A 15,408-nucleotide genomic window follows, 5' to 3' on the forward strand; every position below is an offset into this window, starting at 1 on the left:
ATAGAGGAATCCTCCAAGAACACGTAGAATTGGACCAGTAGCCAGAAGAAATAATCCAGCAACTAACCTGTAAGTGCCTCATGATCCCTTTAAATAACGCTGGTGGGAGGGTCCTACATACACTTTAAGTCCTGTTCAGCTGTGCGAGGTTAAGACTGGGCATTGGCTGGAATGTGGCGTTCCAAAATAGCAGCATTGCTTTCAATTAGCATTACACACTGATCTGTGTCATAATCTCGCTACTCTGCATGCAGTCGTTAGGTGCATGTGCATAAACCCTTTTACCAAGGAGGTGTCCTACGCACTTCCCGCCGGAAGTTTGCGCACGCATCTTGGGACTTGGGTGTCTGCGTACCACCTAAAAAACGGGTGCTACACAGCCCAATTTAAACCCCCATATGTTTTTAAGTGTAAATTAACTTAACTATAAGTAACAATTAATTATAAAACACATGACCAGTATTTATTTCAGGGTTTGCAGATGTTACAAGGAAACAATCAAAGCAAAGAAATTCCATATTTAAAATTTATACTCCAGGAGGACAAAAAAAAATCACATTAAAAAGTTCTCTTTTTTAAAAAAAATGAAGTAATCATAAAATAATTTTTATGTTGAAGTATTTGCCAGTTTTTTTTGTAACTTTCTCTCTCTCCCCGGCCTCACCACCGCTTGCTCCTTTTCACTTGAAAGCTATCACTTTGTGCGTAACATGCCAATAATTTTTTTTTTTAACATCACAGAGTTATCAGAGCAGGTAGTTGAGTTCTGCCGGGCCAGCTCAGTCTTACGTGAGTGGACTTTGAGTACAAATCAAAGGACATCATTCTGTCATTATACAGGTCGCTGGTTTGACCGCATCTGGATACTGCACCTAGCTTTGGTCCCCTCACCTGGTGGGTGATATAGTGGCTTTGGAAAAGGTTCAGAGGAGAGCTATGAGAATAATTCCTAACTTGATGAACCTTATTTACTCAGATAGGTTTGAAGAGCCGAATCTATTTACTCTAGAGCAGTGCAGCAACATAGAGGTTACCTGATAGAGCTTTATAAAATAATGAAAGGGCTGGATAGTGTTCATATTGAAAGATTATGGAAGACCAGGGATCATGCATCTAAAGTAGAAATAGGCTGGACATTAAGCGGTTCTTCTTTTCTCAGACAGTAGTGAGCCTTGAACGCACTGCCGGTAGTTGTGGTGGGTGCTGACTCTCTGCATGCCTTCAAGAGGGAGCTGGACCAGTTCTTGACTGGGGCAGAGATCACATCATAGAATCTTACAGCACAGACGGGACCATTCGGCCTGTTGTGCCTGTGCCAGCTCTTTGAAACAGCTGTCTAATTTAGTCCCACACTCCAGCTTTTTCCCCAAAACCCTACAAATTAGTCCTCTTCAAGTAGATGTCCAATTGCCTTTTGAAAGTTCCTATGGAATCAACTTTCACCACCTTTCAGCTGGTGTGTCCAGATCTTAACAACCCTCTGTGTGAAAAAAATCTCTTCATTTCCCCTCTAGATCTTTTGCCAATTATTTTAAATCTACAACCTCTGGTTACTGACCCACTTGCCAGAGGAAACAGTTTCTCCCTACTTGCTCTATCAAAACCCTTCATTATTTTGAATACCTCTATTAGGTCACCCCTTAACCTTCTCTGCTCTAAGGAGAACAATTCCAGCTTCTCCAATCCCTCCGCATAACTGAAGTCCCTCATCCCTGGTAACATCCTGGTAAACCTCTTCTGTACCCTCTCCAAGGCCTTGACATCCTTCCTAAAGTGTGGTGCCCAGAATTGTACACAATATTCCAGCTGAGGCCTGACCCGTGATTTGTAAAAGTTTTGCATGACTTCCTTGTTTTTTTATATTCAATGTCCCTATTTACAAAGCCAAGTATCCCATACACTTTCTTAACTGCCATATCAACTTGCCCTGCCACCTTCAAAGATTTGTGAATATGCATCCCCAGAACCCTCTTCTTGTGCCTTAAAATAGTACCCTTTAGATTATACTGCCTCTCCATGTTGTTCCTCTCAAAGTGCACCACTTCACATTTATCCACATCTGCCATGTGTCTGCCCATTTCACTAGTCTGTCTATGTCCTCCTGAACTCTGCTACTATCCTGCTCACTATTTACTATGTTGCCAAGTTTTGCATCATCCCCAAATTTCAAAATTGTACTCTCTATACCCAAGTCCAGATCATTTATATATAACAAGAAAAGCAATGGTCGTAATATCGATCCTTAGGGGACCCCACTGCATACTTCTCTCCAGTCAGAAAAACATCCGTTCACCACTACTCTCTGCCTTCTATCACTTAGCCAATTATGTACCCAAGTTACCACCATCCCTTTAATCCCATGTGCTTCTATTTTCCAAACAAATTTGTGATGTAGTACACTATCAAATGCCTTTTTTAAGTTCATGGGCTCGATATTAGCAGGGCAGCAGGTTCTCAGTGGGGGGTCGAATGGGCGCGTGGGTAACGTGCCCAGTGAAATCAGTGTGCTCCGCACGGAATTACAGCCTAATTGGAGCCACTTCTGGGTTTCCCGCTGGTAAGCTGCATGGCGGGCGGACTGCGCATGCGCAGCAAGGTCTGTCAGCTGGAGGAGCCCTATTTAAAGGGGCAGTCCATCACTGACTGATGCTGCAGAAAATAGGAAAAATTACAGCATGGAGCAGCCCAGGGGGAAGGCTGCTCCCAGGTTTAATGATGCCTCACTCCAGGTTTCATTGGATGGGGTGAGGAGGAGTGGGAGGACAGAGATCTTCCCGCCGGCAGGCGGGAGGAAGCGGCCTGCCTCTGCCACCAAGAAGGCCTGGCTCGAGGTGGCGGAGGAGGTCACCAGCACCACCAACATATCGCGCACCTGCATACAGTGCAGGAGGCGTTTCAATCACCGAAGTAGGTCAGCCAAAGTGAGTACACTTACTCATTCCCCTACACTCCGTCTGCCACATCAGCGCCCCCACCCCACATCTCCTTCTGCACTGCCAACACTATTCTATCACATCACCCCTCACACCCCTCAATGATTTGATTGACAACTCAGCCAAGATAAAGCCTCCATAAGGCTTGGGGAGTGGTTCTTGTTAAAACTGTTAAGTTACTGTACCCCTCACACCCAATCCAAAGCTCATCCTCAACTTACCTGCACTTACTCACCTTGCCAGTACTCATCCCACCACTACCACTCAACCCAATCCTCATACAATCTCATGGCTCTATCTCATACTCACCCACTGATGCATCTCTTTCACAGTCAGCCTCACTCAACCTGCCACTACCTGTGCTGCAGCCACAGGGCCTGCATCACATATGTGCAGTAGGAAGCGTCAGGCAAACGTGTCGTGAGCATGAAGGGTGTTTGAGGGTTTGTCATGGTGTTTACCTATATTTAATTTCTGATCAACTCACATAACATATTATATTGGCACCACTACTGCCACGTCTTTGCGAATCTTGTCTGGTTTGTGCAATAATGCCCTTTCCTGAGGATCACTATGAAGACCCACAACTGATGCCACCCATTTAGTCACTGCAGAGTGGCTGTAGGTGTATTTGCAGGGCTCTTTTGTGCAGACGACTGAGAGAGGTCGGCGATGTCCCCGGTGGCACCCTGGAAGGATGCGGAGAAGTTGTTTGACAGCGACAGGTAAGAAGATAGTGCTCGGGCCAGCCGGGAGCAGCTCGGCATGAAGGAGGCTGCAGATGTCCACGGAAGCTGTAGACCCTGTGGCGAGCGTAGTGCCCTCTGCGAAGCATCTCTCTCTGCGGTTGCCCTCCCTCCTGCTGTGCAGGTGGATGTGTCACAGCACTGTGTTGTGGAACTCCACGTGTCAGAGGTGGATGGCGTGGCTGGCGAGGCTGGTGATGCTGTTCGCCCTCCGAGGAGGTCATGACTGCAGCTATGGCTGCCCCATCTGGATGATGTACATTTGAGGGGGTCCGCAAGGTAGGTACATGTCTCTGGACCCCGGGGTAAGTGTGCAAGTTTATGCATTTGATTGTTAGGGGGAGGGTGGTGGAGGCCAAACTTTGTCCAAATTGACAGATTGGCCTCCTGCAATGAGTGAGGGTCTCTCCTCCCACCTGTCAAATGGACCGTTGCAGCTGCCACGGACTGGTGGCTGCAACACGTCCATTTCAACTGGGAGTGTTTCCCCCAGTGCGGGAAACAGACTCAGTTAATTGCAAAATCCGATCCCTCCTAAAATATCAGGTCAATCAGGTCTGTTAACAACCTGAAGTACCTGTTCAAGTACTTTAAGTGGCACCCCGCCGGCTTTAATTGCCGGCGGGAGTCCCACATGCGGGAGTTGCGCGCGCATGTGAGCACGTCACTGGGGAACCCGGAAATGGGGCGGGTTGGAGCCGGGCTCCAGGCCTGCCCTGGGAATCCCGGATTTTCACAGCCCCCCTGCCACGAACGCACCCGATCACAGGCGCGAAAATAGAGCCCCATATATACATCTACTGCACTACCTTCGTCAACCCTCTCTGTTACTTCATCAAAGGACTCAATCAGGTTAGTCAGACATGATTTGCCTTTAACAAATCATGTCTGACTAACCTGAAGTTAATTAAACTTAGTAAGTTATCATGCAGGAGCCTGGATGCTGTCCTGCTCCAAAAACAAACTATTTTTACTGCCCACTCGCCATTAAGCCACCTATTCTTGGGGGTTAAAATTATCCCCCTGTGTGCTGTACCTCACCATAAGCTACATCCACAAAAGAGAACAAGATAAGAATTGGGAGACAGGGAATAAATAAGTGAATAAAAAGGATTTCAACCCAATGCTCTGGAAACTGCCTCCAGGGGGAATCTCCAAATGTGGCTGAACACCAAGTTAAGACCATTTAAAGTCTTAATTGCATAACCAAGTCTGGCAGAACTGAATTCCTGCCCAATGATTTGAGTTACTGAAAAGTAAAACACTTGGTATCGTACAAAATGAGTCTACGCTAATGAAACAACTACAAACATATGGGATGGGAGAAGAGGGAGGTCCTGCAAAAGAAAAGACCAAAGAAGATCACAATTAATTAATGGATTGCTCATCAAAGACAATGGGCATAAGGAATGGGACATTTAGAAGTATAAAACTGTGTGTGATGCACTTCAGAATTACTGTGAACTGTAATGCTTTGCACAAATATAAACTGTAATTTCTAAGATCACCAGCCGCGGGGCTGTTAGTTATATACAAATAAATATGCACACAGAGTTGCATGCATCACCGTAAATATTTACTGGGGCCAAAGCAACTGAATGGCAAAGTGTCAAAACTTGCATACAACAAAGTTAGACTTTATTAAATACAAATTGCGTAGGCTAGCTTTCAGATACAGCAAGAAAAGCACATATTTCTCCCACAAATTAACATTTCAACACTTTAAAAATACCCTCCACTGCAGGCAAATACTCATATAGAAGGAAATCCTTACCCTGGACTGGCAGTAGATGGTAGTAAATGGGATATGTACAGCACCCAACCAGTGTCGCTCGATACGGGTGTGAACACCACTTCCTCTTTCTCTATCGTCCTAAAAACACAATTATTTTTCAAAAAGTTTATATTTATTTTAATAATTGGGCTGATTTTGCTAAATAATTTAAAAAATTTCTTTAAGTTTACCTCTAGAACATCATAAACAACTTCATCGAAGACATTGATGAATACCTCATCTGTAACAGACTGTAGGCTCGCTGTGCTGTAATCACCGTTCGGTGCTCTGGAATTAAAAATCAAATAAACCAGGTGCTCACTACTACAACACTCTCACTTATATCACAGCTCTGCAATTATTACTGTTTAATAGCATCTCCTTAAGGTGCTGCAAAAAATTCGACTGTAGAGTGCTTTGAATCATAGAATCAGAATCATACAGCACAGAAGGAGGTCATTCAGCCCAATGTGCTTGTGCTGATTCTTTGAAAGAGCTATCCAATTGGTCCCACAGCCCTGTTCTTTCCCTATAGACCTGCAAATCTTTCCTTTTTAAGTATATGTCCATTGAATTATGAACACACTCCTTAGATAACTCCCGAAGAAAGGCCTTTAGAGAAGGTTAAAATGCTTCATATGGGATACAGGAAACACAGCTGTGACAATGAAGGGACAAAAAAACATATCTAACTGCGATATAGTAATCACTTGAAGACCTGCGTAATCTGACATATTGTTCACAGGTCCAAAAGTGGAAAAACCAGCCATGTAATAAACACCCTTATCACATGGATAACTAATGGTGTGATGTACTGTCACACATTCATCACCGTTTACACTCATGAAATAGCTCCTGTAATGCATTTTCACACTTAATTTTTCTAAGGGATAAAAGATTGGAGGAAATGCTGAAAAAAATAAAATTAAAGTTAAAATGTAAACAAATGGTGGAACATAGAGATGGCAGGGTGGGCAAAATTAGTGTTTAACTTTTCTTTTAAGTTTTAAATAACATTGTGTTAGAGCTTGTTTTGTAGTATGCTGCAATAATTCCTGGGAGTAAATTTTAACCCTGAAGAACTGGAGGGCTGGGGGCAGGTGGGAAGTGAAAATTCTCCGATTTCGGAGTGGGACTGCATCCCGGCTCCAAGGCGCCAACTTCCAGGTTTGACCCAGATGGGTCTGGTTGCGGTTCTGAAACCCGGAAGATATTCAAAGCGCAAACTGAGGTACTTGAAGTATTTAAAGATGTTAAATTTTTGTGGTTTATGGTTTTTGTGGTTTGACTTACACAAGCCATTTTAACTGCTTCTGAACGTGTCTCCTGTGGCCTCAAAGATGCCATGGAAACGGAAGCGAGTTGCAGCCAGCAACCATTTGGACTTTTAAACCAGTGATTGACACGTGAAGAAAAGGTGAGTTTTTGCAGCAGGGCAATCAGTTCTCTCAGACAAACCTTTGGCTGGGAGCTCTTTAACATAAGAACATAAGAAATAGGAGCAGGAGTAGGCCAATCGGCCCTTCGAGCCTGCTCCGCCATTTAATGGCTGATCTGATCCTAACCTCAAATCTAAATTCATGTCCACTTTCCTGCCCGCTCCCCGTAACCCCTAATTCCCTTCACTTCTAGGAAACTGTCTATTTCTTTGTGTTTAGACAGCGATTTCTTGGTTCACACTCAGAATTCTTGTGTTCAGACATTTTGGACCCCCCTCAGACTGAGGTGGGGGGGGCGCAGTGGATTTATTCTATAGCACATGGGAACAACACCACCTGCACGTTCCCCTCCAAGTCACACACCATCCCGACTTGGAAATATATCGCTGTTCCTTCATCGTCGCTGGGTCAAAATCCTGGAACTCCCTTCCTAACAGCACTGTGGGAGAACCGTCACCACACGGACTGCAGCGGTTCAAGAAGGCGGCTCACCACCACCTTCTCAAGGGCAATTAGGGATGGGCAATAAATGCCGGCCTGGCCAGTGATGCCCACATCCCATGAACGAATATAAAAAAAAATCTGAGAAGGAGGCACATCACCATCCGTGGCAGGCACAGCGTGCAGTTCTGGGAGTTGCAAGTCCACAAGACCGAGGTGCACCACAAGGCTGCAGAAGAGCAGAGAGGGGACCAGCAGAGGGGCCAACTTCAAAGGAGGCACTACCTATGTGAAAGGATCTATAGACACAGGCTGAGCTTCCTGGACCTCTCTGAGGAGCACTGCCTACGCAGGCTCAGATTGAGTTGCCAGTTGGTCCCAGACATCTGCAGGCTCCTTCACGCAGAGCTGCTCCCGGCTGGGCCTGGTGGCCACTCATTGCCTGTCACAGTTAAGGCCACCACTTCCCTCAATTTCTTCGCCCCTGAATCCTTCCAGGGTGCCACCAGAGATGTCACCGGGGTCTCTCAGTTGTCTGCACATAAGTGTATATGACAGGTTACAGATGACTTGTTTGCCAGGACATCTGACTACGTCAACTTCCCCAGCGACGACATCAGCCAGACTGAGAAGGCAGTGGGTTTCCACTCTCTGGTTGGCTTCCCACGGGTACAGGGGCAATTGATTGCACACATATAGCAATCCGAGCACCTCCACACGAGCCAGGACTGTTCATCAACTGAAAAGGATATCAATACTTCGCTGGTTTTTGACCACTGGAAGAGATTTCTGCAGGTGTGTGCCAGATTCTCTAGTAGCTGCCATGATTCCTTCAGTTTGCCAGAGTCCAACATTCTGGCCCTCTTCCACACACTAGACAGACTTAAGGAATGGCTCCTTGGAGACAAGGGATACTCCCTGCAGACATGGCTCATGACACCTCTGAGAGATCCCACCAACAAGGCACAGCAGCAGTACAACGACAGTCACATCGCCATCAGATCTGTCACTGAACAAGCCATTGGAATGCTCAACAACAACTTTTATTTATATAGCGCTTTTAACATAGTAAAACGTCCCAAGGCACTTCATGGGAGCGTTATCAAACAAAATTTGACACCGAGCAACTTAAGGAGGTATTAGGAAGGTGGTCAAAGAGGTAGGTTTTAAGGAGTGTCTTGAAGAAGGAGAGAGAGGTAGAGAGGTGGAGAGGTTTAGGGAGGGAATTCCAGAGTTTAGGGCCTAGGCAGCTGAAGGCAAGGTTGCCAATGATGGAGTGATTAAAATCAGGGAGGCACAAGAGGCAAGAATTGGAGGAGCGCAGAGATCTCGGAGGATTGTAGGGCTGGAGGAGGTTACAGAGGTAGGGAGGGGTGAGGCCATGGAGAGATTTGAAAACAAGCATGAGAATTTTAAAATCGCGGCATTCCTGGACCGGGAGCCAATGTAGGTCAGCGAGAACAGGGGCAATTGGAGAATGGGACTTGGTGTGAGTTAGGATACAGGCAGCAGAGTTTTGGATGAGCTCAAGTTTATGAAGGGTGAAAGATGAGAGGCCAGCCAGGAAAGCATTGGAATAGTTGAGTCTAGAGAAACAAAGGCATGGATGAGGGTTTCAGCAGCAGATGATCTGAGGTGGGGCAGAGACAGTCGATGTTACGGAGGTGGAAGTAGGCGGTCTCGGATATGTGGTCGGAAGCTCATTTCAGGGTCAAATAAGACACCAAGGTGCAAATGGTCTGGTTCAGGCTCAGACAGTGGCCAGGGAAAGGGATGGAGTTTGCGGCGGGGACCGAAGACAATGGTTTTGGTCTTCCCAATATTTAGTTGGAGGACATTTTTGCTTATCTAGTACTGGATGTCAGACAAGCAATGTGACAAATCAGAGACAGTGGAAGGGTCGAGGGAGGTGGTTGTGAGGTAGAGCTGGGTGTTGTCAGCGTACATGTGGAATCTGACATTGTGTTTTCAGAAGATGTCACCGAGGGGCAGCATGCAGATGAGAAATAGGAGGGGGCCAGGAGCGGGAAGAGAAGCGATTGCAGGTGATTCTCTGGCTACGGCTGTATAGATAAGAATGGAACCAGGCGAGCGCAGTCCCACCCAGATCCCGGAGGAGAGGCGTTGGAGGAGGATGGGGTGGTCAACCGTGTCAAAGGCTGCAGACAGGTCGAGAAGGATGAGGAGGGACAGTTTACCATCGTCATAGTCATATAGGATGTCATTTGTGACATTGATAAGGGCTGGTTCAGTACTGTAGCATGGCGGAAACTTGATTGGAGAAATTCAAACATGGAGTTGCGGGATAGATGAGCACGGATTTGGGAGACGACAACACATTCAAGGACTTTGGAAAGGAAAGGGAGGTTGGAGATGGGACGGTAGTTTGCAAGGACACAGGGGTCAAGGGTGGGTTTTTTGAGGAAGGGAGTGATGGTGGCAGATTTGAATGGACGGAGGGACAGTACCTGAGGAGAGCAAACAGTTAACAATATCAGCTAACATGGGGGCCGGGAAGGAAAGTTGGGTGGTCAACAGTTTAGTGGGAATAGGTTTGAGGGAGCAGGAGGTGGGTCTCATGGTCAAGATGAGCTCAGAGAGGGCATGAGGGGAGACAGGAGAGAAACTAGAGAAAGATGTGAGTTCAGGACTGGGGTAGGGGGAACCATAAGGGAAATTTGGTTTGGTGGGCTGGAGGAATGGAGGGAAGTGGCAGAGGCAGCTGAATGGATGGTCTCAATCTTAGTGACAAAGAATTCCATGAGCTCCTTGCACTTGTTGAAGGTGAGGGTGGAGGGGGCGGAGGGAGGGGTTTAAGAAGGCAGTTTGTAGTGGCGAAGAGAAGCTGGGGTTATCTTTGCATTTCAGGATGATCCTGGAATAGTGAGCAGTTTTGGCAGAGGAGAGCAGGACCCGATAGTGCTTTATGTGGTCCAGCCAGATCTGGTGATGAATGGCTAAACCAGTTATCCACCATAAACATTCAAGTCTGCATCCCTTGGACTTAAGGGAGCGGAGATGAGGGCCTTACCAGGGGGAAGGACCAGGGTGAAAGAGAGTAAAGGTTTTAGTGGGGACAAGGGCATCAAAGGTGGAGGTGAGGGTGAGATTGAGCAGATCAGTAGCTGCAGAAATGTCGTGGTGAATGGAGGGCCAAAGGCTAGACAGTTGGGAATTTGAAAGTGCCGTTGTAAGTGACCTGGGGGAGTTTTTTCAGGGGTGGACACAGAAGGAAGTGGAGTTGGGAGGGGGAAGGGGGATGTGGGTGGAGAGGGATACAAGGAAGTGATCAGATATGGCCTTATCTGTCATTGACACGATGGGAGTAGAGAGGCCACGCGAGATGGCAAGGTCGAGGGGGTGGCCGTTAATATGGGTAGGGGAGTTTATATGGAGGGTGAGATTAAGGGAGGATAGGAGGACAATGAACTCTGAGGAGAGAGAGCATGATGAGTTGAGATGGAGGTTGAAATCACCGAGGATAAGAAGTCGTTTGGTGCAGAGGCTGAGGGTGGAAAGCAGTGAAGATATCTTGGTGAGAAACTGGATGGGTGTTAGAGAATGAGGATTTTAAAGGAGAGGTGAGGGGTTGAAACAAGGTGAGATGCTCAAAGGAGGAGAAGTTGCCAGAGGAGTAGGGGGACAGACCAAAGTGTGATTTGGTGATAAGGGCCACACCACTGGTTATAATTATAATTTCTGACTATTACTCTACCCGCTTCCTTTTCGTTTGTTTTAGAATTATTATTTATACTTCCATTTCCACCTGAGCCCTTCCCCCATTTACTAGTTAAAGTCCTTGTGACTGCCCTATTTATCCTTTATGAAACTACCAGATTGTCGTAAAAACCCATCTGGTTCACGAATGTGGTTGATTTTTAACTGCCCTCTGAAATGGCCTAGCCATAGAAAATAGGAGCTCTCTCCCCGTATCCCTTGATGGTTTTGCGTCTAGAAATCTATTTAGCTCCTTCTTAAATATATTCAGAGACTTGGCCACCACAGCCTTCCGTGGTAGAGAATTCCACGGGTTCACCACCCTCTGAGTGAAGAAATTTATCCTCATCACAGTCCTAAATGTCCTACCCCGTATCCTGAGACTGTGACCCCTTGTTCTGGATCCACCAGCCAGGGGAAACATCCTCCCTGTATCCAGTCTGTCTAGCCCTGTCAGAATTTTATGCATTTCAATGAGATCCCCTCTCATTCTTCTAAACTCGAGTGAATACAGGCCTAGTCGACCCAATCTTTCCTCATACGACAGTCCTGCCATCCCAATTGTACAATCCCGCTACAAAAAGTTATAATAAGAATAAAACCCAATGGAACACCCGGCATCGGACAACCAGGCACCGGACATGATAAAGGCAAACCAAGCTCAATCAACCCTACAAAGTCCTCCTCACTAACATCTGGGAACTTGTGCCAAAATTGGGAGAGCTGTCCCACAGACTAGTCAAGCAAACAGCCTGACATAGCCACACTCACAGAATCATACCTTTCAGCCAATGTCCCAGACTCCTCCATCACCATCCCTGGGTATGTCTCGTCCCACCGACAGGACAGACCGACCAGAGATGGCGTTACAGTGATATACAGACAGGAGGGAGTGGCCCTGGGAGTCCTCAACATTGACTCTGGACCCCATGAAATCTTATGGCATCAGGTCAAACATGGACAAGGAAACCTCCTGCTGATTACCACCTACCACCCTCCCTCAGCTGATGAATCAGTCCTCCTCCATGTTGAGCACCACTTGGAGGGAGCACTGAGGGTAGCAAGGGCACAGAATGTACTCTGGGTGGGGGACTTCAATGTCCATCACCAACAGTGTCTCGTTAGCACCACTACTGACCGAGTTGGCCGAGTCCTGAAGGACTGGGCCTGCAGCAGGTGGTGAGAGAACCATAACGAGGGAAAAACCTACTTGACCTTGTCTTCACCAATCTACCTATCGCAGATGCATCTGTCCATGACAGTATTGGTAGGAGTGACCACCGCACAGTTCTCATGGAGATGATGTCCCGTCTTCACACTGAGGACATCATCCAATATGTTGTGTGGAACTACCATCGTGCTAAATGGGATAGATTCAGATCAGATCTAGCAGCTCAAAACTGGGCATCCAAGAGGCGCTGTGGGCCATCAGCAGCAGCAGAATTGTATTCCATCACAATCCGTAACCTCATGGCCTGGCATATTCCTCACTCTACCATTACCAACAAGCCAGGGGGTCAACCCTGGTTCAATGAGGATTGTAGAAGAGCATGCCAGGAGCAGCACCAGGCATACCTAAAAATGACGTGCCAACCTGGTGAAGCTACAACACAGGACGACATGCATGCTAAACAGCGGAAGCAACATGCTATAGACAGAGCTAATCAATCCCACAATCAACGGATCAGATCAAAGCTCTGGTGTCCTGCCACATCCAGTCGTGAATGGTGGTGGACAATTAAACAACTAACGGGAGGAGGAGGTTCCACGAACATCCCCATCCTCAATGATGGCAGAGCCCAGCATGTGAGTGCAAAAGTCAAGGCTGAAGTGTTTGCAACTATTTTCAGCCAGAAGTGCCAAGTGGATGACCCATCTCGGCCTCCTCCCAAGATCCTCATCTTCACAGAAGCCAGTCTTCAGCCACTTCGATTCACTCCACGTAATATCAACAAACAGCACTGGATACAGCAAAGGCTATGACAACATCCTGGCTATAGTGCTGAAGACTTGTGCTCAGAACTAGCTGCGCCTCTAGCCAAGCTGTTCCGGTACAGCTACAACACTGGCATCTACCCGACAAAGTGGAAAATTGCCCAGGTATGTCCTGTCCACAAAAAACAGGACAAATCCAATCCGGCCAATTACCGCCCCATCAGTCTACTCTCAATCATCAGCAAAGTGATGGAAGGTGTCGTCGACAGTGCCATCAAGCGGCACTTACTCACCAATAACCTGCTCACCGATGCTCAGTTTGGGTTCTGCCAGGACCACTTGGCTCCATTAAACTTCATTACAGCCTTGGTACAAAAGAGCTGAATTCCAGAGGTGAGGTGAGAGTGACTGCCCTTGACATCAAGGCAGCATTTGATCGAGTATGGAATCAAGGAGCCCTAATAAAATTGAAGTCAATGGGAATCAGGGGGAAAACTCTCCAGTGGCTGGAGTCATTCCTAGCACAAAGGAAGATGGTTGTGGTTGTTGGAGGCCAATCACCTCAGCCCCAGGATATCGCTGCAGGAGTTCCTCAGAGCAGTGTCCTAGGCCCAACCATCTTCAGCTGCTTCATCAATGACCTTCCCTCCATCATAAGGTCAGAAGTGGGGATGTTCCGCTGGTGATTGCACAGTGTTCAGTTCCATTCTCAACCCCTCAGATAATGAAGCAGTCCGAGCCCGCATGCAGCAAGACCCGGACAACATCCAGACTTGGCCTGATAAGTGGCAAGTAACATTCGCGCCAGACAAGTGCCAGGCAATGACCACCTCCCCTTGACATTCAATGGCATTACCATCGCCGAATCCCCCACCATCAACATCCTGGGGGGTCACCATTGACCAGAAACTTAACGGGATCAGCCACATAAATACTGTGGCTACAAGAGCAGGTCAGATGCTGGGTATTCTGTGGCGAGTGACTCACCTCCTGACCCCCCAATGCCTTTCCACCATCTACAAGGCACAAGTCAGGAGTGTGATGGAATACTTTCCACTTGCCTGGATGAGTGCAGCTCCAACAACACTCAAGAAGCTGACATCATCCAGGACAAAGCAGCCCGCTTCATTGGCAGCCCATTCACCACCTTAAACTTTCACTCCCTCCAACACTGGTGCACCATGGCTGCAGCATGTACCATCTACAGCATGCACTGCAGCAACTCGCATGGCTTCTTCGACAGCACCTCCCAAACCCGCGACCTCTACCACTTAGACGGACAAGGGCAGCAAGCACATGGGAACAACACCACCTGCACGTTCCCCTCCAAGTCACACACCATCCCGACTTGGAAATATATCGCCGTTCCTTCATCGTTGCTGGGTCAAAGCCCTGGAACTCCCTACCTATCAGCACTGTGGGAGAACTTTCACCACACGAACTGCAGCGGTTCAAGGCGGCGGCTCACCAGTACTCTAAAGAGCAATTACGAACGGGTAATAAATGCTGGCCTTGGCAGTGACGCCCACATCCCACGAATGAATAAAAAAAAGACAGAGATCTGTAGCAAACTGTCCAGCTACTCCTCCCCCTCCCTTACGTGTCGCAGTGTCTCCAACTCGCACTCCAGCTGAATGACTCTGAACTGGGGTGATTCGAGGCCGAGTCATCTACTGGAGATGTGATCGTCGGGACAGTCTTGCTGTCCACAAACACAAGGCAGTATTAAAGAAACAAGAAAGTCTTTTCAGTGTTAGCTTGGTTCAGTTGGTAGCACTCACCTCTGAATCGGAAGATTGCAAGTTTGAGGCCCACACCAGCATCTGAGGGCAAAGTCTAGGCTGACACTATGGGCATGATTTTAGCTCGGAGCCGGAAACCCAGTGCGTGCGTAGATATTCGCGTGAGGAACCTGGGAGTCAAGCGAGTGCATTGCATTCTGTGATCCCAACTCAATTGAAGAGCACCAGGCAGTCAGATTGACTTTGGGTTTCCCATGCACCAGGCAGCCAGATGGACAGGCTGGCTACCTTTCGGATGTGAAAGGAGCCGCGAATTGGAAAGGAGGGAGAGATTGTGGGCCATGGAAGGAATCTGGGTGATGGGGGGTGGGGGGAGGCTGGTGGTATGTGGGGGGACGTGCTTGACATCTGGTGGGCCTTGAGGAAGATCGGGCGGGGCGGCGTACAGCCATCAGGTGGGGGGGGGCGCTGATCGCGGGGGTCCTTTCGCACCAGGTGAGCTTGTTGGGCCTGGATGAAATACTCCTGCTCATCCTGCGCCACAAGCAGTGCAATAAAAGCACTCACCTCATGGATTCGGCCCTTCCCGCTGCTTTCACCTGACATGACTCAGAAGCGATGGGAAACCCGAACAGGTGAGGTTAAATTTGTTTAACTTTTCTAATGCGCAAAAGCTTAAGT

General features: G+C 47.7%; 1 protein-coding gene across 2 annotated transcripts in view; it reads right to left on the reverse strand.

Moving 5' to 3' along the window:
• cc2d2a (coiled-coil and C2 domain containing 2A) overlaps positions 1–15,408 on the reverse strand; it is a 175,344-nt gene that overhangs the window by 34,140 nt on the left and 125,796 nt on the right. For both annotated transcript variants that reach the window (XM_067989540.1, XM_067989548.1), the window contains 2 exons: positions 5,645–5,741; positions 5,454–5,552 (listed from right to left, as the gene is read on the reverse strand). In XM_067989540.1, coding sequence (XP_067845641.1) covers positions 5,454–5,552; positions 5,645–5,741 — 196 coding nt within the window. The remainder of the gene's footprint in view (positions 1–5,453; positions 5,553–5,644; positions 5,742–15,408) is intronic.

Source organism: Heptranchias perlo, chromosome 1 (genome assembly GCF_035084215.1).
Source record: "Heptranchias perlo isolate sHepPer1 chromosome 1, sHepPer1.hap1, whole genome shotgun sequence".
In the NCBI taxonomy this organism is placed as follows: Eukaryota; Metazoa; Chordata; class Chondrichthyes; order Hexanchiformes; family Hexanchidae; genus Heptranchias; species Heptranchias perlo.